Raw genomic sequence first — 21,564 nt, 5'->3', positions numbered from 1 at the left:
AAATGAAACTTTCATGCAGATTTTTAAATTGATCCCCCGATGGACAAGAAGTGTTTACCCATTAACATTTCAATGGCACTTAAAGCTGCCATTTTAAAATGCAATTTTAAAATAATCACACTTACAATGTATTCAAACTCATTTATAATCACTGCTATTCCATGCGGCAAGGAGAGTTTTGATTGAAGCACATATAGCGTTGTCCCCTTCTGATCTATTTCAAGTTCTCCCTTCATCGTTGGAAGAAAGATTGCATCTATTTCAATAAGGCCTTCTAGGCTTAGGAAATCATCAGTTTTGTTCATTTCTTCTATTTGTAAGTCTGGTTTTGTATTGTAAACCTCTTTTACATTTATTCCTAGTTCTTTAAGGGGCTTTGGTTTTGGTTTTCCTAAGAGTTTTACACCTAACTGAAATAAAAAGACATGCAAAATTAGTTTTGGAAGGATATTTTTCTGGTTTTAAACATTTTTTAAAATTGTTTAGTGTAAAAACACAGAAACGTCATTTTGCCTCATATTCTTAAAAAAAAAACTCATTCTATCTAAATATTTTTTTATAACATCTGCGCGTGAACGAGTTTGCACCATATACGCAGAGACTCCACCCACTTGTAAGAATTTTCTTATTTGTTATGCGAACTATAAAAAAATATACATGTCTTGTCTCTTTATCTCTATGAGACTAATTAATTTTTTTTGACTCTATAATGATCTCTTTAATGGAACAACTCGTGAGCGGGTTTCTACCATATGCGCAGAAGCTGCATACATTTATACATTTGCAAGAATTTTTTTGTGTCTTATTCGAACCATGAGAAATATTCATGTTTTCTCTCTAGCCTGTACCAGACTAATGAATTATTTTTGTGCGGAAATTGACTGCTCTGGATCATTAATTTAGCCACAGGCCATTCTCTATTTTCTTATAAACTCATAATTCAAAATAGCTGAAACACTGACCAGTACTTATCAAAAGTAAGGTTAGAAACCGTTCACACCACCCTTGTATGAACACTTAACCAGTACGTGGTGACTTTGGCATCATGCTGTCCCATGTCAAGTCTTTCCGTCTCTTTTCCCTTCATAATTTCAAGACCAAGGGCAATTAGAAGATGCCCCATTTATTATCTTACAAAATCAATTCCTTTAGCAAAATATGTAAATTGGAATCAACCTACTGCTGAAAATCTTTATATTCCTTTAACCTCCAGCTCTGTTCTACCACAAAAGTAACCCTATAATGGTGATCTATTTTTAAAGAGACATCAACAATTTTATAAATATTTTCAACAACTATTAGTGGGGGAACTTCTGTTGCAACATTTCGTGATCTGTTACAGGCATTCGACCACATCAGTCACGACATTTTGCTCAAGGCTTGGTTTTCTTCAGAGCCTTGGATCTTGGAGATCTGGGAAATCAATTGAAATGACTTACCATCTACCTAAGTACATATTTCTGCGCCTAATTTAGTATCACCTATTGCGTTTGAGCAGTCTTGGTTGGATAGTATCGGCAATGTTGTTTCTAAGAGAACATCCAAGAAAGGGCCTGAAATCTCGATTTACCACTTTCATAAAATCGTTAATCTGATGGTCTCCTTAATAGAACAGCCCGTGACTGAGTTTTCACTATATGCGCAGTCTCCACTCATTTGCAAGAATTTTTTTATTTGTCATTTAAAACATGCTTTCTTTATTTAAGAATGCGCTTTTTTTATTTAGCCTATTGAAAGTAACAAATTAATTTTTATGATAAATTGACGACTCTATGGTAATCTCCCAATTTTCTATATATTAACGGCGCGTGAACGAGTTTTTACCATATGCGCAGAGGCTCCACCCACTTGCAAGAATTTTTTGACTTGTCATGCAAACTATGGAAAATATAAATGTTTTCTCTCTTAGGCCTGAATGTTACTAATTAAGAAATTTTTAGTGAAATTACCGACTCTATAATAAATCATTAAGGAACTGTGTATCAACGAGTTTGTCCCATATACGCAGAGACTCCACCCACTTTGGTTTTATTATTTGAAGTATGAGAAATATACATCTTTTCTCTGTTTATTTTATAGAAGACTAATTTATTAAGGGGAAATTAACGACGGATAAATGGAACGGCGCGTCAACTAGTTTTAACCATATGCGCAGAGCCTCCGCCTACTTGCAACAAATTTTTAAATTGTCATTATTATGGAAGATATGTTTTTTCTTTTTAGCTTATGTGAGATTAATGAATCCATCTTGATTCAAAATAAATTGGCGACTTTATGATAATGTATTAATCTTCTAGTAACGGCGCGTAAACCAGTTTTTACGATGTGCACAGACATAATAGGCCTATCCAATATTAGAGTAAGGAGGAATTCAGAAGACATCAAAATTTTGGAAAATTTTTAAGCATTCAAATTAACGCGTTTTCTTTATTGAGCCTGTTGAGCCTCATAAACTAATTATTAGGGAAAATTTACGACTCCATGGTAATCTGTCAATGTTCTTTATGGTAACGGCGTGTCAACGAGTTTTCACCATATGCGCAGAGTCTACACCCACTCACAAGAATTTTCTTATTTGTTATTCTCTTTAGCCTTTACGAGACAAATAAATAAATTTCTTATGCAAAGTTAACGACAGATAAATAAGACGGCGCATCAACCAGTTTTCACCATACGCGCAGAGGCTCCGCCTACTTGCAAGATATTTTAAAATTGTCATTAGAATTGTGGGATTTTTTTTTCTTTTTAGCCATCTTGTTCCGAAAGAAAGTTGACAAATCTATGATAATCTATTAATCTCTTATAGGGTAACGGCGCATCTACGAGTTTTTACGCTATGCGCAGCCTTAATAGGCCCTGCCTGTCTTATATCAGAATAAGGGGAAATACGGAAGATTTCTCGATTTTAAAAATTAACTTTTAGGGAAAATTGACGACTCTATGTTAATATATCAATCTTCTACATGCTGGCGGCGCGTAAATGAATTTTGACCATCTGCGCAGATATAACAGGTTCTTATATAAATCGAGCTTTATTTTGATAACTTTCTTACTTGCCATCTAAATATAAAAAAGTTTTTCTTACTTTATTATGTAAAATACTAATAAAATTTTCAATAATATTATAGCAAATTGTATACAAAATTACCCCCTAGCGTAAGGATAAAGAAACCTATAGACGGATTATCATAAAGGCAATTTACATGTTAACAAAGATGTTATTTCATTTAGGCGGCACATGCATGTGTTAAAGCCGGCGTTAAATGTGACATAGGGGTGTAATATTTGCTCGAAAGCGCCCAAAGTTCTAAACCTATAGCAAACAGACTTAGAATAATCTATTAAGAAAATTTCCTTATAGAACACCCTTGAGGAAAACTTTGTAAGTGTATCTATATACATAGAGTGAACGCTGGATTTACAAGTAGGAATGGATTTGCACGTAAGATAAATTCTGAAAAGCAGATAAATAAAATATAGACGTGCCCTTTTATTCGGAATAGTTCCTACTTCTATTATCCCTTGACCTTATTCAGATCCATGCGTTTCCTATTCTTTTTCTTTGTTTTAATTCGGATATATTTAACACCCTAAATAAATCCTCGTGAGTAAAACGAGGATGTTCATTAATAACTGTCATGTTTCTGTATGAGATCTAATAAAATATCCTTGGGAAAACAATTTTAAATATTTATGTAAGAAACTTACCTTATACAGAGATAACTGGAAGGAAACTTCAAAGTCTAAGCCATCTTTGAGTACAAGCCTGGCCACAACACCGTTTTCTTCGAAATCTCTTATTGGGGTATAAATCTTGTATGCGTATTCGAAGTCGATGATATTTACATAATGCCATAGACCTGAAACTCCCAATGTGAGGGAGTTCCAACCTATCCGGAACTCGGCCTATAAAAACAAAGTATTACATAAAATATGTATGGGTCTCTTTTTGTCAAATGTAATTGGAAAGTTTGTCAAACTTTGACATTGAATAGTTTTTGGTGATTGTTTTTACTAAAGAGATGAATTGCGAGAAAAAAAATTAAAAATTCAATATTTTTCTTAAACTTATATTCTGAAGAATCAAATAATAATATTCAAGTAAATATTAAATCGCTAAAATCATAGTTTTATGTTTTACGTAAAATAGGATAAATCACATTACAAAATAAAGTCAAAGAAGTTTTTGCAATATTTTTCCTTTACTAAGAAAGTTGTCACCCAATTTGATAAATTATTTTGAGGTATTATTGGTAAATTTGCTCCTATTATCTGTGTCTTCATAGGTAGTAAATGGTAAATATTTCTAAAGCTATTAATTATTAATAAAATTTTAAAATCAAATATCTAATTTATAATATACCTGCACTTGTAAAATTTTAATTGTGCCATATATAAAATGTTTTTTTTATATATTTCGCGATTCCTTATTAATTATTCTAATGTTAACCAAAGAACCTTAATATTTAAGTGAGCTTTTATATTAAACCCTTTATTTATTTATTTTTAATAGTACATATTATACCTACCCAACAATACTCTGCAGCAACGAAGAAAAAAATATGTAAGCATAAAAATAACCATATAGCATGGGATTTATGAAACCATTAAAATTTATATGCTGTATAGTGCTTATTGGATGGCTTAAAATGCTTTCTGCACTAAACTGACTTTTCTTAATATTTCCCAGAAAAACATAAAAATATTTTATGCGATTCTGCGATCTTGATACTTTGTTTACTAAAATTCCATCTCAATATTTACACTTTGTTATCATTTGTAGCATTTAAATGATTTATTACTTAGTTAGCACGTGCTAAATCCTTGAGATAGTGCTTTTAGCTTTAATTTAAGGTAGTTATTACCAGTACATGCTTCGAATTTATTATTTTAACATAAAGGAAGGCTTACTGCTTTGACTGTATTAAAAAACACGCTTTTAAAGGTAATACGTCTATTGTTTAAACTAAAATGTTTTTCCTAGTAAAAAAAAAACTCAATCTGTTTTTTATTATTGGATTTCACTTTATTGACCTGACGCCAAACAAAATCATCAAATTTTAGCAATCGTTTGACTCAGTGTAAATTAAACAGTTATAAAAAAGCGCTCCTCTATTGTTTGATGAATATTTTCGGAAAATACCAGCAAATCGACTAGTTCGAAATCAGGCAATTGTAAATAATGCATATTGAGCAAAATGTATTACCTAAATAATGGCTTCCATAGAGCTGTGTTACCACAAAGCCAACTTTCATGTATTTTTTCGATTTTAACAATGGTATTATAAGGGTTTTAATACATTTTCAAAAAAAAAAAAAATTCAATGCCCAAATTTGTTCGCTGTCATTTAATAATCAACAAATATTCAGTGACTCACAAAAGCTGCTCAATAAACACACAATACTAAACCCAATCAGGCTTTAGGGAGGTCTGAATATATTGAATCGACTTGAAAGCCTCTGGGTCGCCTGGAAATTGTATTTTTCTTACGTAGTTTGCACAGCTACATAAAAAACCAATTACCATTTCTGAATGAGATGAAGTTAAAAAATGACCTTCCTTGTTGATCCTTCAATCAAGAACACCAATTTGATTTTAACAACACTCGGATCATTGGCAGAGAATCAAATTATAAAAAAAGAATTTTACTAAAAATGGTTAATATAAAAAAGTATAAAGAAAGCATTAATAAAAAACAAGACACCGATGATCTAAATGCAAGTTACTATAATTTAATTAATTTACTACCAAAAAGATAAAACTAAAACATAAAATTTATTTTTGTCAAAGAGTGTATGTCCCAAATTTAGATCACACAGTGTATTAACAAATTAAGTTTCTGGTTTTGAACGTATAGATACATACATCTTCCTTATCTACTAATCCTTAACTTATCAACATAGCATTGAATCAAAAAAATTAAATAAATAAACGCTCGGAAGAATAAAAACATTTGTTTCTTGGCTTATTGTTGATTCTAGTTTGCCCACAATAACACCTACAATTTAACCCATGTTAAAAATAATTCTACGCTCCTATTATAAATGTTTTTAATTATAACTTAAGAAACCTAGACTTAGGTAAGAGGTGTAATGTATAAAAAAAAAAAAATTAATTTTATACTGTTTTTTTTATAAAAAATTTTTTTAACGAATTGTACCTGAATATAATTTTAACTGTGTCGTGGTTTTTGTTTTTTTGTTGTTTTAATTTTTGTAACTTAAAGAACATTTATTTTAATAGTGTTTTTTATGTACTTGAAATTACTTTTTTTATCTCTGTAATTACTTAAATCCATTTCAGTGTCCTGAGGATGACTTAATATAAGTCGAAACGTCGACATTTAGGTAAACAGGTTTCTGTTTTATTTCTGACCCCACCCAACAACCCTCCGCAATATTAAAAAATGACATTTGCACTTTTTCTTCTTGCACATTTCATTTTTTTACTACTGTATGCTTTGTCTAGAAATTATGTTTTTTTACACAATTACATAAAAAAAGCATTATTGAAATATTTCCTGTAAATTAGCAATATTATTAAAAAATGCAAATCTAATATCTCTTCCTCTTCTTAGAAGTTAATCGCCTGAGTTTTATATATTTTCATCAGCCTAGAAGGAAGCTATTACCATACCCATATAAATCGATATAAAGAATTATAGACCTATATTCAAGCTAAGTACATTTTTAAAAGTTTTTGAATGAATTATTTATAACATATGCATTGAATCAGAACTCTTCTTTCAAACTTTTTTTTTAATAGAAAAATTACACATTTTATATATTTAAATTAAAATATATTTTCTAAAGGTGCATCGCATAAGTTTTTTTTTATTTAAAGTAGGTCTATGTACAGGGTCTTTCCCCATATATTGACCCCTCCCCTACAGGGGCAATGCAAAAAGTTAAAAAAAAAAATTTAATACAAAACTTTTGGGGGTTTTACTTAAAATTTTTGAATCCGATGTCAAATTTTTTTTTTTCGTTTATAAACGTCAAATTTTGACAGATTATCAGTTTTTTCTTATGGAATACCCTGTATATGACTTCATAGTTAAAAGAGCCGAATTTTCTGATTTCAAATATATATAGTTTAACTATGTTTTATTAAACCGTTTTGAAAATATCGGGCTCCAAACTTTAAAAAAATTATATATTGAAGATCGTGGTAGGCGCTGCATTGTTATTGCTTGACATTTATTAAAAAACAAATCATTCAGATGACATTGTCATTTCTTGTTTGTTGACCCATAAATGTTAAAAAATGCCGTACAGTGATGAAGAAAAATGTGACATCGTCCGTATATTTTATAAAAATAATAATAACGCAAATGCCGCCAGAAAGGAATATCGTCGAACCTTTCCTTTACGTGCCATGCCGGCAAAAAATACGTTTAAAAATATAGAACGAGCATTTTGCATCAAGAAAACTCTACGAAGAAAACGTCGGACAGTTCTTGTCGATCCAGAAGAAGAATTACATATTTTGCTATATTTCGAATGTAGGTAAGTTTTTACTAATTTTTGAATACATTTAGATCTACGCTATCATGTTCGGGCCTTTGTCTCCCTCAAATTGCCCATCAAAAATGTTGAATTTCTTTTTAGAACACCCAAATCGTTTGACTTTCGAAATGACGTTTCTAAACAAAAAAAAAACTTTGACATCGGATTCAAAAATTTAAAGTAAAACCCCAAAAGTTTTGTATTAAAATTTTTTTTTAACTTTTTGCATTACCCCTGTAGGGGGGGGGGGAGTCAATATATGGGGAAAGACCCTGTACCTATTTTCTAGGAAATTAACTAATTAAATTTAATTTTTAATTTGATTTAGATGTTCTTGTGGATGCAAGCAAGAAATCCTTGGAATTGTGTTGATTGAAAACTGGGTTTTCTCCCGATCGTCTTTCGGAGTTAAAGGTTATTAATTTTTTAAATAAACAGGAATTTATTCCAGGCAGTTGAGGCAAGACCCTAGCTCAATACGTGTCATGTATCAAAAAAAGCACTTAAATCTATTACGAGATTTAAAAATAGAATATATTCAAGTTTTAGATAACGAATCTTTTTATTTTTTTCAAATACATTATATTTGAGTTTATTTAATTAAATAACTTTTAATTCTATTTTGGGTTATTGTCTGTTTCTGTTCCTAAATACAAATAAATAAACCAAATTAAGACTCACCGCTCCAGTTTTCAACTTAGCAACAGCTACCACATTCTCCAAAAACTCAACAGGGGTAGCCAAAAGTAACTTCACATCAAAATCAGTTAAATCATTAAAAACCAATAGCACTTCCGTTCCCAAATTCCCGTCTGGATAACTGATCAGTGCCACAAAGTGTCTCTCTTTCTTAGAGAGTTTAAACCTACATTGGTACTTCTCATCGGGGGTTGTGATGTTGGCCACAAACATACTGTCCATTAATTTCCTAAACTTTCCTTCCATATCAATTAGCATACTTTTGTGATCTACATCGACTTCAGCGACACCACGCAGGTATTTGTTTGACGTATCATAAGTTATTTTACTGACAAAGATTGTTTTCTTTAAACCTGGAAACGGGGTTATTGTCTTTACAGTTCCTGTTAGGTTTGAGGTTCTTTCGTTTCTCTGAATTTGCCATTTACTGTCAATGTCGATCAAAAATTCCGGATTATACTGTAAATATTTCTTAAGTAACATTTTGTTATGTCTACACTCTATATACGTACCATTAAATGAACAATAGTATTATAATCTGACCCGTTCTGCGCATGCTGCAATGTTGTGTTTATATTTGGTATGGAGGCCATGGTACTTTGCACAGCACAGCTGTATCTGCAATCTATGCTCGTCTCATTGGACGCATAATCGCCAAATAAGTTAATTGCTACTTTTTGTCTTGGATTCCATGTTAATGCTCCATCTAGGATGTATTTTTGGTTTATGTGTTCAAACCTGAAAATATATTTATGTAGCTAGTTATATTTAGTTAAAGTTATTATTTATTATAGGCATAACTTAAATGGCTACGCTGCACTTTTATTTTGATTTTCAAGAAATACTTGGTTTTTTGTTAACTTCAGATCAAATTTAAAGGCATATAATTTTTTTATTTCATATCCATACTCTAAGAAATGCCTTTTAATACATAGTACCTTTTTTATCAAATTTTAAGTGACATTAAATATTGTTTCTTGAAAATGTTACCATTCTATATTTCAAAAGTTAAATGGGAAAAAATTGTTGGCAAATATTTTTGCAAATAAATGCCCTTTAGTTTGCAATTTTCTGTCTTGTTATTTTCGAGATTTTTTAAAAAACTGAGACAAAAAATATTCAACATTTTTAAAATCTATAAACAGTTTTTTAAAGCAACTATTATATCGAAAACGATTTTGTGCTGACATTTTATTTACAACGTTTTGGTTTATTAAAGTTATCATAATATAAATATTCAAATTTTAGTTACAAAAAGTATGATTTTTTAATATGGCAACTTTTTCAACTAGAAACCAGAATTCCAAATTTCATTTAACACACAAATGAGTAAGCAATTTAAGTTATTCTCCATTAATTGATTATATGCTGCAAAATTAATTAATTGATAAACTGTAAATTTTTTCAGTGTTATTTATTAGAATATAATAAATTAAAAAAAACAAAGTACTTACACACCAGTGAGCTTCATATTTTTCCAGGATTCCAACGGGGTATTAAGTCGGGATGATATTTCGAAAAATATTTCGTTTTCATATCTGTATTTGACGTTTAAATTAATTGCGAATGATTTGCCGTCATCCCATGAGACACTGGCCAGCATATCAATGTGGCCCTCTAAAATAGGAAGTTTATTTAATTTATTTCCATTGAAACCCTTTTATGCGGCTAAAACAGATTTCAGAAAATTTAGGACCCCTATTTAATGGCCTTTGATGATGCCCCATCGTTTCCCGGCGATCGATTAGACTTTTATATTCGTAGGAGTAGTCTACCCCGGGATTATTTGCCTTGATTTATTTTATAAATAAAAATTAGATCCGCCAGATAAAATAAATAAATTAAAAGGCGCACATCCGTTTTTGTTTTGGCTTAAAATCAATTGGTAATTACATCCACAATTAAATATCGCTTAAACAGTAATAACATCCCGAAAATATCCCGGTCCTAGTCCAGGGTAAATCCCCCAAAGTTTGACAAATATAGCAATTAATTACAAACTCATCTGAAAGGTAATTTTAGAGGATGAATGGAAGTTGAAGTTGGAGCTTGCCGTAGAAATCAGCCACATAAAGGATACTGAGTGAAAAGTGTAGTCCGAGTCTCAGCAGTAAACCGATTTCCTGCTGAGTAGATTCCGGCAAATTAATTTTCACTAAAAAGATATTACTTATGTTTTCTCTATGGGTTTATTTGAACATTAGTTTATTTTTAAAGTATGTTAAAATTCTAGGTTCTTTGGCAATGTCGCATTAATTTTGTATACAAATTTTATCATAATGCATTTAAATATGCTTTATCATTATTTTTCATGGACAAATTAGTATATTTTATGGCAATTAGTAGGATGGAAATAAAATTACTTTTCGGGTATAATTAGATACATTACGGGAGAAAAGCATTATTTCCAGCCGATTCAAATACTATATAGAAAATGGAACGATGATATAGAAAATAGGTGGAAAAATCAAATTCTCTTTTATATATCCGTATCTCAATCTGAAAATATAAAAAGGATGGAAATAAAATAATTCTTTTCAGGTATAATTAGATACATTACAGGAGAAAAACACTATTTCCAGCCGATCCAAACACTATTATGAAAATGAAATGATGATATAGAAAAAGGTAGAAAAATCAAATCCGTATCTCAATCTAAAAACTAGAAGAAGATGGAAATAAAATAATGCTTTTCGGATATAATTAGACACATTACGAAAGAAAAACACTATTTCTAGACGATCCAAATACTATATAGAAAATGAAACGATGATATAGAAAATAGGTGGAAAAATCAAATTCTCATTTATATATCCGTATTTCAATCTGAAAATTAAAAGAGGATAGAAATAAAAATGTTTTTCGGGTATAATTTGACACCTTACGGGAGAAAAATACTATTTTTAACCGATCCAAATACTGTTTAGAAAATAAAACGGTGATATAGAAAATAGGTGGAAAAATCGAATAATCATTTATATATCCGTATCTCAATCTAAAAATTAGAAGAACATGGAAATAAAATGATGTTTTTTGGCTATAATTAAACACATTATAGAAGAAAAAAACTATTTCCAGCCGATCCAAACACTATTTAGAAAATGAAACGATGATATAGAAAAAGATGGAAAACTTGAATTCTCATTTACATATCCATATCTCAATCTAAATATTAGAAGAGCATGAGTATAAAATGATATTTTTCGGGCATAATTGGACACATTACAAGAGAAAAACACTATTTCCACGTAATCCACAATTTCCTGAAGCATGGCAAGCTAAAATATGTAAAGTATTTAAGAGAGATGATTCTGCAAATATCCAAAACTTTCGATCCTTTGCCATTGTGATATGTAAACATATGTAGATATTCTAATGTGCGTAATAAAATTTCTGACAGACAACATGTATTTGTAAGAAATAGCTCCAATTTATGTAATATTACATAATTTATTGATAAAAAAATATCAAGTGGATGTTCTCTCCAATGATTTTACTACGGTTTTTTTTAACTACAAAAGTTACAATTTCTATATGGGTTTAATGAGACTTTAGTTTATTCGTTATTGTTTTAAAAACATTTTCTAGTGTCTATTTTCAGTGGCTAACAAAGGGCACGATTATTATCTTGCCACGTCACGTGTACCCCAGAGATCTAATTTCGAGTCTGTGCTATTCCTGCTGTTCATTAATGATTCAGTCAATAAAACAAAAACAGTGTTATTTGCCGATGACATGAAGATTGATGCAAAAATTAAAACATCAGGAGAATGTAAAATGATCCAAGATGACTTGAATAGAGTCTTTTCCTGATTACTTATTAACATAAATAAGTGCCAGAAGACTGTCAGTAGGAAGCTGGTGGAGTAATATTGCCTAAAGTTTAGGTCTCATTTTTGACTCACATATGTCACACGAGCAAAATAAGATTTTGCTGTTACAATGCACATTCCAAAAATGCAAGTAATTTAAGAACATTGGAAAATAGAAGGCAATAAGTACTTAAGACTTACTACAATCTGCTGACTAAGTTAAGTTTTAATGTACCAGCCCATATTACTACCCAACTTAGCTTTGTATTTAATATGGATGTTCGCCTGAACCAACTATTATTTAAATTCTCCAATTATCTCTATGTGCAGAAACTTAAGAAACCATTGTGATATTTATAGTATGTGTGTTAGTAGTTTAAGTGATGGTACCAATATGTGTAAATAAAAAGTGTCAAGAGATGACAAATATGGCAGAATAATAATTTGACACCCAGGAATATCACATAAGTAAAGCATGCCTATTTAAAGCATAACCTGTCATCATTAAAATTTAACTGTTTTAATCTCTTTAATCCCCCGTTGATTGCAACCAAATTCGCTTTTAATTAAGCACGATAACATTCTAATTGAACAATAAATATCCATCAAACTGTGCAATATCTGCAAAAATTACGTAATATTTCGAATTGCGCTTACTTTCTAACAGAAATTCGTATTTCCCGATGATGGTCCGCCCTGGATAGCTAACGATTAAATCTGCGTTGTAATTGAAATCGGCTGCTTTTGTAAAATTGGCAGCAACCAACAGTTTTTGATTCGGGTCTCTATTAGCGTCCCAGTTAATATCGAACCCTAAAGCCTTTTGTGATTCTTCATTGAATACCCACACTGAAAACTCCACGTCTCTCAACCTGTAATAATAAAAGTGTTACTATATGCGTAAAATTTGAATGCCCAGTTTATAATTCTTACTGGTCAATATGAAGTTCACTGGATATCTTCATGTGGCTACCTTTGGTTACTACAGTATTGAGGCTGTACAGTTTAGTTTTATATTTAATTTTTATATATGAACGTAGCTGGTTCGTTAAAGGGGATTGATGATCCAACAGAAACTGGTAGTCGTTATTATCATGTGTAACCTAAAAAAAAATTAAACTTTTATGACCCTATATGAGATTCCCCATATCGCACAGAAATATTCAATAAAAACCAACCACCGGTGGAAAATGACATTTGGCTCGGGTAATTTATCATTGAAAGCCGTAAATTCTGGCTTATGCCTCGAGATTGTCTTAAAGGGGTTGTTTCTAAAATAGATTTTAAAATAAATCGCACTTTGTTGTTTACTGTTGTTTCGTGACAGTAGTGTCCTCTTGCGACTTTAAATTTAGCAAAAGAAATGTAGTTTTTCGGAGGGTTACTGTCCTTTAAACGGAATCCTAAGGGATATCTGACGCCATTTTATTTATTGACGTTATATATCAACGCCAATAGAAAATACAGATAAATTTAACAATTGAATATCCTAAATTCAAATGTGTAATAATAGTGCAATATTAAATTATTAAATTAGAAAGATAATGACAAAGATAACGAACCAGAGAAGTGAATTTCAGAAGAAGTCGATTACCCATCTGATGGTTCTAGAAATTTATTTAAACCATAATTAGTACGGTGAATTGGAGAGTAATATTGCATTTTGTAGGTCTTGATTGAACAGACAAATCAATTTTTTAAAGTAATTCAGGAGCTAGAATGCTGATTTTAAGAGGGTTAGTATATCTGTTCATTGATGTTTTTGGCTCTCCTTAGATTTATATCCTAGACACAGCTTAAGCATAAGCGAAGAATTATTATAAATGAGTGTTTTTATACATAATTAGATAAACGGCAATGGAAAAACTTAATTTTAACTGATATTAAAGGACTGAGACAAGGATATGTCCGAAAAAACCGGCCAAAAAGTTAAGATTTTGGGTCTCCTAAGACCTATATCCTAGATGCAGTTTAAAAATAAGAGAAGAATTATTTTTAAATTACTTTTTCATATGTAATTATATAAACTGCAATAGAAAAACATAATTTTGGAATAATATCGAGGACATTAAAGAACTGAGATGGGGATATGTCCGGAAAACCGGCCAAAAAGTCGAGTTTTTGGCACTCCTAAGACCTATATCCTAGACGCAGTTTAAAAATAAGTAAAGAATTATCATCAACTGAGTGTTTTCATACTTAATTGACCTTGTTAAATGCCTTGGAGAATTCCATCTAAATACTCTTCTCCAAAGCATCCAACGTGATATCCATGCGACTAAGAAGATTTTATTTTGAAAATCTACAAAGTCTAAATGCAAGTTGTTGTTGCAACGATAATGGATCGAACGTCGTAGATCAAACTTTCAAAGCCAATTGCACTGGGTATGCAAATGGGACATCGTTAGGTTTAATAAAGCTCTTCTTGTTTCATCAGTGTCAATGTTTAAAAGTATTAAGGATCTCTTTGATTGCTTCAGCATATTTATTTTTCCTTTGTAATAACTGATGACTACCCTTGTATAAATATATATATATATACCCTGGATGAATACTGTTGAATCTCTAGACCTTCAAGATGCAATCCCTTTTCAAAAAAGGTTTTTGTTTCCAAGATACAGATAAATTAGAAAAAAACCTAATTAATGGCTTGCATTATAAAAGACTTTTTTTCACACATTTACAAATTATCAAAAAGAGAAGGTGCCGAAAGCACGTTATTTCCATCGGGTCGTGAAAGAACTTAAGCTTAAGCCGCTGTCAGTGCAAACAGACAAGCAGAATAATGAGAAAATGTCCGCTTTAATTATTAGGAACACGTGGCGAATGATTGTCTAACTCGGACAAGAACTTTAGTTTGCTTACCTACCTAAGATTCAGGGCCCCATATGTCATTGTCACCCTTTCTACGCGAATTATTACTTAAACGCGGCGACAAAAACGTCCCTTTTTTTTACTTTTCCAGACTGTTAAGATAGACGAAAAGTTATCATTTTTAAAGTTATTTAAAAACAAGATTAAGAACTTTTGTTTAAAAGTTCACGAAAGTATTTCGTTCTTTTTAATAAAGCAATTTATTGCGTTTACTTTCTAGTAATCTAACTTTCAGGTACATTTAAGTTATGCTTTCACCAAAAATGTTATTTAAAATTACTTCTTCTTACCTTAACGTCTACTTTGATTTCTTCATTATCTCTATAAATAATTAAATCACTGCTAATATCCTTAAATGTTGGTGATGTAATGAAGAGCTTTAAATGGTGGTTCGAAGTTATTGAGGTACTACTATCTTGGTAAAATCCTACTGCGGCTGCGCTATGACCACTAAACCATGTACCACTGAGGTCCAACTAAAAATTATTTTATTGTAAGATGACACCAATTTTATTTAGGTAGTAAAGATTACTGGAATTATTTTCTTATGAATTAAGAGTTTCTATGTTATTTTACGAATTTGGTTAACATATGGCAACGTTACATGTCGTTTAACGTTCATATTTGCTAGAGATACTTTATGCGACGTCTTCGCGAGATTTTTTTTTGGTACAAGCCCAGGAATATTTTTCTCTTTTTATAAAAAAATAAATTTTAAATAAAACTAGCTCACAGCAAAGCCATGATATTATAATATCAGTAGTTTTAATGAAAATAATTTTTTCACCCAACCGAATTGTTAGCTTAACTGTTTTTGTTAACTTGTGGCAACATCGCATACAACTGCGCCTTTTTAGAGCAAATCTGCTCCATCAATTTTGTCTACTGCGCAGCCTTAAAATCGTCAGAGCCTTTAGCACCGTTGTCACGTTTTGCAAGATAGAGTAACGGCCCAGAATTTTTTTATTAGACATTTAAACTGTATGTTTTGTTAACTAAAGATTTAAAAAAAATTTTTACGCATTTTAAGCCATTCTCCCAGCTACACTCTACTATTTGTTTCACTCAATGTAAGTGGGTGGTTTTTGAGATATTTTGATTTTTGTTAAGGCAAGAGATCAATAGCTGTGCCTGACATTGAGGCATATAAAGTCTGGTAACTCCAAAACTGTTTTTTTGGATTACTTCGAACTTAAACAGCGTTTTTAGATTAAGTTTTCAGCTACACTCTACTGTTTGGTTAATTCAACTAGGTGGAGTAGTTGAGGCTAGAGCTCAATAGCTGTCTCTATACTATTTATTTTCTTTTACTTTTTCACTCACCTATTTTACTTTCTCTACTTAACTCTCACGAGATGTGTTGCTTTTCTTGATAAAAATTATTTTTTTATGTATTTTACGAACTTGTTAACGCATGGCAACATTGCATTCTACGATGCATTATTGAGACAACATTGCTTGACGCAGATGCCTATTTGCTATAGGTTTAAGCGGTGCTGCCAAATTTTGCAAAATGTATCAACGATTCAGAAATTTTAAGAATAACTCTTTTTTTTCTTATTAGATCTTTATTTGGCAATTTTTAAAATCCTTATTGTTTTTCTTAATCAAAATTAATTTTTTTACGTATTTTACGAAGTTAAGGCAATATTGCATTTTAAAGCAAAACTGCTCCATCTGCTTTGACTGCGCAGTAATATATTTGCTAAATTAGTAAGCGATGTTGTCACGTCTTGCAATATGTATCAACGCCTCAAATATTCTAAGTGAAATAATGCCTTTTTTCATTAGAAAGTTTAAGTATTCGTTAACAAAACATTAAAAATGTTTTTCATACTTCAAGTTATTCTATATTCCATCTATGACTTACTTTAAGTCACTTTATGTGTATTATTAATTTTCTTATAATAATAAGTAAAATTATTACGTATTTCATGAACTTTGTTAACACATGAAAACACTGCATATAACCATTCATTTTTGAAACAAAACTTTCCTTACTGCGCAGTAATATATTACTGAGAATTTTATAAGATGCCGCCACGTCGTGCAAAGTGTAGCAATACCTCAGAAATTTAAGTGAAATGCTTTAATTTCGTTTATTTAACATTATGAAATGTCTTAACTTTTCCTTTTTGAAAACCTTGGTACTTAAACAAATAATTTAACCGCGTGTCCTTTTTCCACTTACCCTATAATTTTTACTTTGCTTCTCGCTGACTTCCACCTTTAAAAGCATAGGTACAAAGGTAGGTACGGAAATATTAACGTACGCCTTAATTTCTTCTAAAGTGGTTCTGGGATGTGAATAAAAAGCAGCCAAAGAAACTTGCTTATTATGCCCATAATTCACGATGCACTCCATATTAGTATTTGAATTAATCGTTTCGTAAAACAACGACCCTTTCAAATCCAAATTACTTGATATCCGTTTTACGTTAGCTACGGCTTTAATTGTTTGCTTGGCATCCGTAAAAGCCTTATGGGAAAATAGAAAATCGAATTTAAGGCTCTCAAAATCTGAATTTGGATCATTCGGAGGCAGCGGGTTTTGGATTAAACCTACTTTAAATTCCATGTGATTGCCGCTACGCTGGAATAGAGTAAATGATTTTAAATTGCACTTAATTAGTCGGCCTTTTTGAATCCATCATATTTACTCAAAATTTCAAGACAGCCTTAAGCTTCTTTATTGGGCTTTAAATAAAATATTACCCTTTTATTTACCTGGAAAGTCATATTACCCTGAAAGTTTAAACTGGGGTACGAAGTGGACTGGACGTCACAGTCTCCAATAATTTTTGCCAGATTTTTTTTGGATCGGTTTGCTATTCTGAAAGTCATAGAGACCCTTTGCTCCCTGGTGTTTACAAATTTGTAGTCCAGACTTAGGTCAATACCTATGGAAGATTCTGTTTTGGAAATGTATCCAAACAGTTTTGAGGTCAGGCGTTTTGTTTGAAACTTTAGATCTACAGTATATTGGGAGATATCTTTTTTACTTATGAGGTCTATTGTACCTAAAAAATAAAAAGTAAGATAAAATACACTAACTCAGTCATTTTTAATATAAGCTGCAGTAGGTGGCTCAAATTTTAGAGTCAGCATTGAGACCTTAGAAACCGTAAAAGATAAACGGTCAGCTAAAATAACTTAATCAAAATATGAAGATTGTTTTAATTTTTTTCTGACATTATTTAAACATGTAGAACATAACACTTTGGAAATCGAAGAGATTTTCCATGTTTAAAGGTCCATCATCAGCTTTTTTTTCGGTCATTTTAAGTGCCTTTTTAACGATGTATCACACTTGCATATCTAAAAATTCATTTAAGTACTTTTCATAAGATTTTAATGAAAAGAAGAAGATCTGAACGTGTCATTTATTTTGCTGTAGATATTTCAACAACGTTAGAAAAAAATTTAAAATAATTTTTTTTGAATTTTTGTGTTTTTTTATTTAAATAACTTTTTAATAAACATAGCTATTTCCAAGATACCAATGATAACCCGAAAATTTGGGCCACTCTAATACTCTATAATTGTAAAATATCAAAATACGTATACAATATAAAATACTTTATGTCCATTTAAGTTATGCCTTTATAATTAAGAATATATATACATATATATACTTGATGTTAATACTCAAGTCAATGTTATTTATACCGACTTCCAAAAAGCCTTTGATCGGATAGATCACTATATTTTGCTGCATAAATTAACTCAGTAAGGTTTTTCAGGGAGATTATTTAGGGAATTTATTTCATTCCTACTTGATTGGTAGATCTCAATATGTTGAATATGAGGGCTTTAAATCGAAACTTTTTAACGTAACGTCGGGTGTGCCACAGGGCTCGAACCTGGTCCGCTTCTGTTTAGTTTTTTTATAAATGACTTGATTGAGTCACTCACTTGTCATAGGCTGGCTTTTGCCGATGATTTGAAGCTATATTTAAATGTATATGGTTTGGAAGTTTATGTTTTTCTTCAGAACTGTCTAAATACATTGTAGGTATGGTGCGCTGTTAACAGGTTAGGCTTGAATGCGGCTAAATGTAGTGTGGTCAGTTACTCTAGATCAAAAACACCCTTAAATTTTAATTACTTTATTAATGATACTATTTTGAGTAAATTAGAGCAAATTACTGATCTTGGTATCACCTTTGACTCTGAATTTACATTCGTTCCACACTTCAACAACATAGTCAAGTCAGCCCTGAGAAGGCTTGGGTTCATAATTAGAAGTTCTCAGAGTTTTACTTTGGAATCTACATTAAGACTGCTTTTTTGTTGCTTTGTGAGATCAAAAACTGGAGTTTGGCTGCATTATATGGAACCCGCTTTATCAGAATCACATTGGTCTCCTTGAATCTGTTCAGTAGATTTGCTAAGTTTTTGGCCTTCAGGCAGGATGGCATATATCCGGTAAGAGGGTTTGATCATCGGCAACTATTGAAACGCTTCAATCTACATCCATTATATCTCAGAAGAATGATCTTCTCTGTAAAATTCCTGCATGGGTTACTGAATGGATTCATTGATAGTCCTGTACTTCTTTCTGGTGTACGTTTCATGGTGCCCAGGCTTAATGCTAGACATCCCCTAACATTCTTTCTGCCAAGGCCTCATACTAACATCCTATTGAAATCGCCACTATATACAATATGCGCTATATTTAATCGAATCTGTCACATGTGCGATATAAATTTCTCTCCGGTTCATGTGATTGTCGATATCTTGGTGGATCATTACTCTTGGGATTAAGACCCATGTGTTTAAGTTATAGTTATATTGCAGTTAATTTAATTTAATTTTGTTGAATATGTGCTTATCTTGTTAAACTTTTATAATTGGGTTTTTATATCATATTAATAGTTATTTGTTCTAATTTTTTGGATAACTTTTGAGATTGTGACTTTACTTTACTTTTTTTCTTTTCTTTTCATTCTTTTAGGTTTGTTTGTGTGTGTTTTTTTTAACTAAATTTTTCATTGTTTTGCAACTGTTTCCTGTTATTGGGCAAGTTGCCTGTTGTAAATAAAGGCTTATTATTATTAATTTTATTAAGTAAAGTCTATTCCAAGTACATATATTAATTATCCTGATACTATTTACTCGAGACTGAAACTCCTATATAAATAAACTCCTTAAACATCACACACAAAGCAAAACATTAATTTTTTTTTGCGACAAAATATTAAATGTTATTAAATTATTTTACGATTTAATATCAATTTCAGTTAGGCATATATAATTAAAACGATATATACAACATTATTGGACATAAAATTACGGTACCATACCAATTACCGTTTGCTATCACTATATTAAAAGGCATTTATTAACATTGAACCTCTTTGAATTATTTTTAATAACTAAAGCATATTATATAAACATATGTTCCAAAAATATTAATTATATTGATATGACTTCGCCGATAATGAAATCTCTATAGTTCTAAATAAATAATAATAAAATATATATATAAAAAGCAATATCAATTTATATCACATACGTTAAAAGACTAAGTTATTTCATAAATAATTATTTGAGTGACATATCCATTTAAATTATGGATATATAATTAAAAGTATATACATAACATTGCTGTACCTACTATTTATTTTCAAATATTGTTTCCTTTATATTAATTAAAGCATATTACACACAAGTCTATGACAAATATATTAAATACGTTGATATAATTTACTTGATAATACAATTCCTTTAGTCCTAAACAAATAATAATATAATATAATATAAAAATAAAAAAGCAATTTTAATTGGAATATCAGACTCGTAAATATAAAAGACTGAATTATTTAATAAATATGAATACTATGTTTATTTAAATTATACATGTACAATTAAAAATATATATAAAATTACTGTACCAATTAATTATTTTCAGTTAACGTCTCCTTTATTTTATATCTCTATATTAGAATTTGTTTATTAATAGTCAACCATTTTGAATTCATTTTAATTAAATAAAGCATATTACACAGTAGGATTTCCAATTATAATAATTATCCTTGTGCTCTATACTGAAACTTCTTTCATGATAAACAGTAAAAAAAATTAAAAATATTAATTCACATTAAACATTACACACGTAAGTAAATAAAAAAATATTTAACTATCCCCCACGTAAATATCAAAGACCATTTCATAAATTAATATATGAGTGCCATGTCTATTTAAGTTATGCTGGTACAATTAAAAATACATACATAAAATTACTGCACCTTTATATTAAATCACTACATTAAAATATGAAATTATATTATGAAAACCCCTTTGAATGAATTTTAATAATTAAAGAATATTACACACAAATCAATTCCAATTATATTAATTACTTTGGTATGATTTACTCCATACTGAAATTGCTATAATCCTAATGAGTTGCATGTAGAGGCATGTAAAATTAAAAATATATACATGCACGAATTAAATTTCCTTTAACGTATAATATTATCACTACATCAGACTCTGTTTGTTAACTATGAACCCCTTTTGAATTAATTATATTAAGTAAAGCATATTACACACAAGTCAATTCCAAATATATTAATTATCTTGGTAGATTTAACTTGATACTGAAATCTTTATGTAAGATGTGCAAAGCCTTTTGAGCATCAAAAGCACAATAGAATCCAAATGT

General features: G+C 30.4%; 1 protein-coding gene across 1 annotated transcript in view; it reads right to left on the bottom strand.

Annotated features, from left to right (window-relative positions):
- The window catches only part of LOC126748627 (apolipophorins), a 159,640-nt gene that overhangs the window by 77,124 nt on the left and 60,952 nt on the right, over positions 1-21,564 (bottom strand). Inside the window, exons 14-23 of the mRNA XM_050457977.1 lie at positions 17,622-17,914; positions 17,086-17,487; positions 15,185-15,370; positions 12,954-13,123; positions 12,678-12,892; positions 9,663-9,825; positions 8,721-8,946; positions 8,191-8,667; positions 3,709-3,906; positions 126-410 (exon numbers count right to left, since the gene is read on the bottom strand). Coding sequence (XP_050313934.1) covers positions 126-410; positions 3,709-3,906; positions 8,191-8,667; positions 8,721-8,946; positions 9,663-9,825; positions 12,678-12,892; positions 12,954-13,123; positions 15,185-15,370; positions 17,086-17,487; positions 17,622-17,914 — 2,615 coding nt within the window. The remainder of the gene's footprint in view (positions 1-125; positions 411-3,708; positions 3,907-8,190; positions 8,668-8,720; positions 8,947-9,662; positions 9,826-12,677; positions 12,893-12,953; positions 13,124-15,184; positions 15,371-17,085; positions 17,488-17,621; positions 17,915-21,564) is intronic.

This window comes from Anthonomus grandis, chromosome 22 (assembly GCF_022605725.1).
Source record: "Anthonomus grandis grandis chromosome 22, icAntGran1.3, whole genome shotgun sequence".
Classification (NCBI taxonomy): domain Eukaryota; kingdom Metazoa; phylum Arthropoda; class Insecta; order Coleoptera; family Curculionidae; genus Anthonomus; species Anthonomus grandis.
Note: the sequence above shows the minus strand (reverse complement) of the source record. Positions and strands in the feature narration are given on the sequence as shown.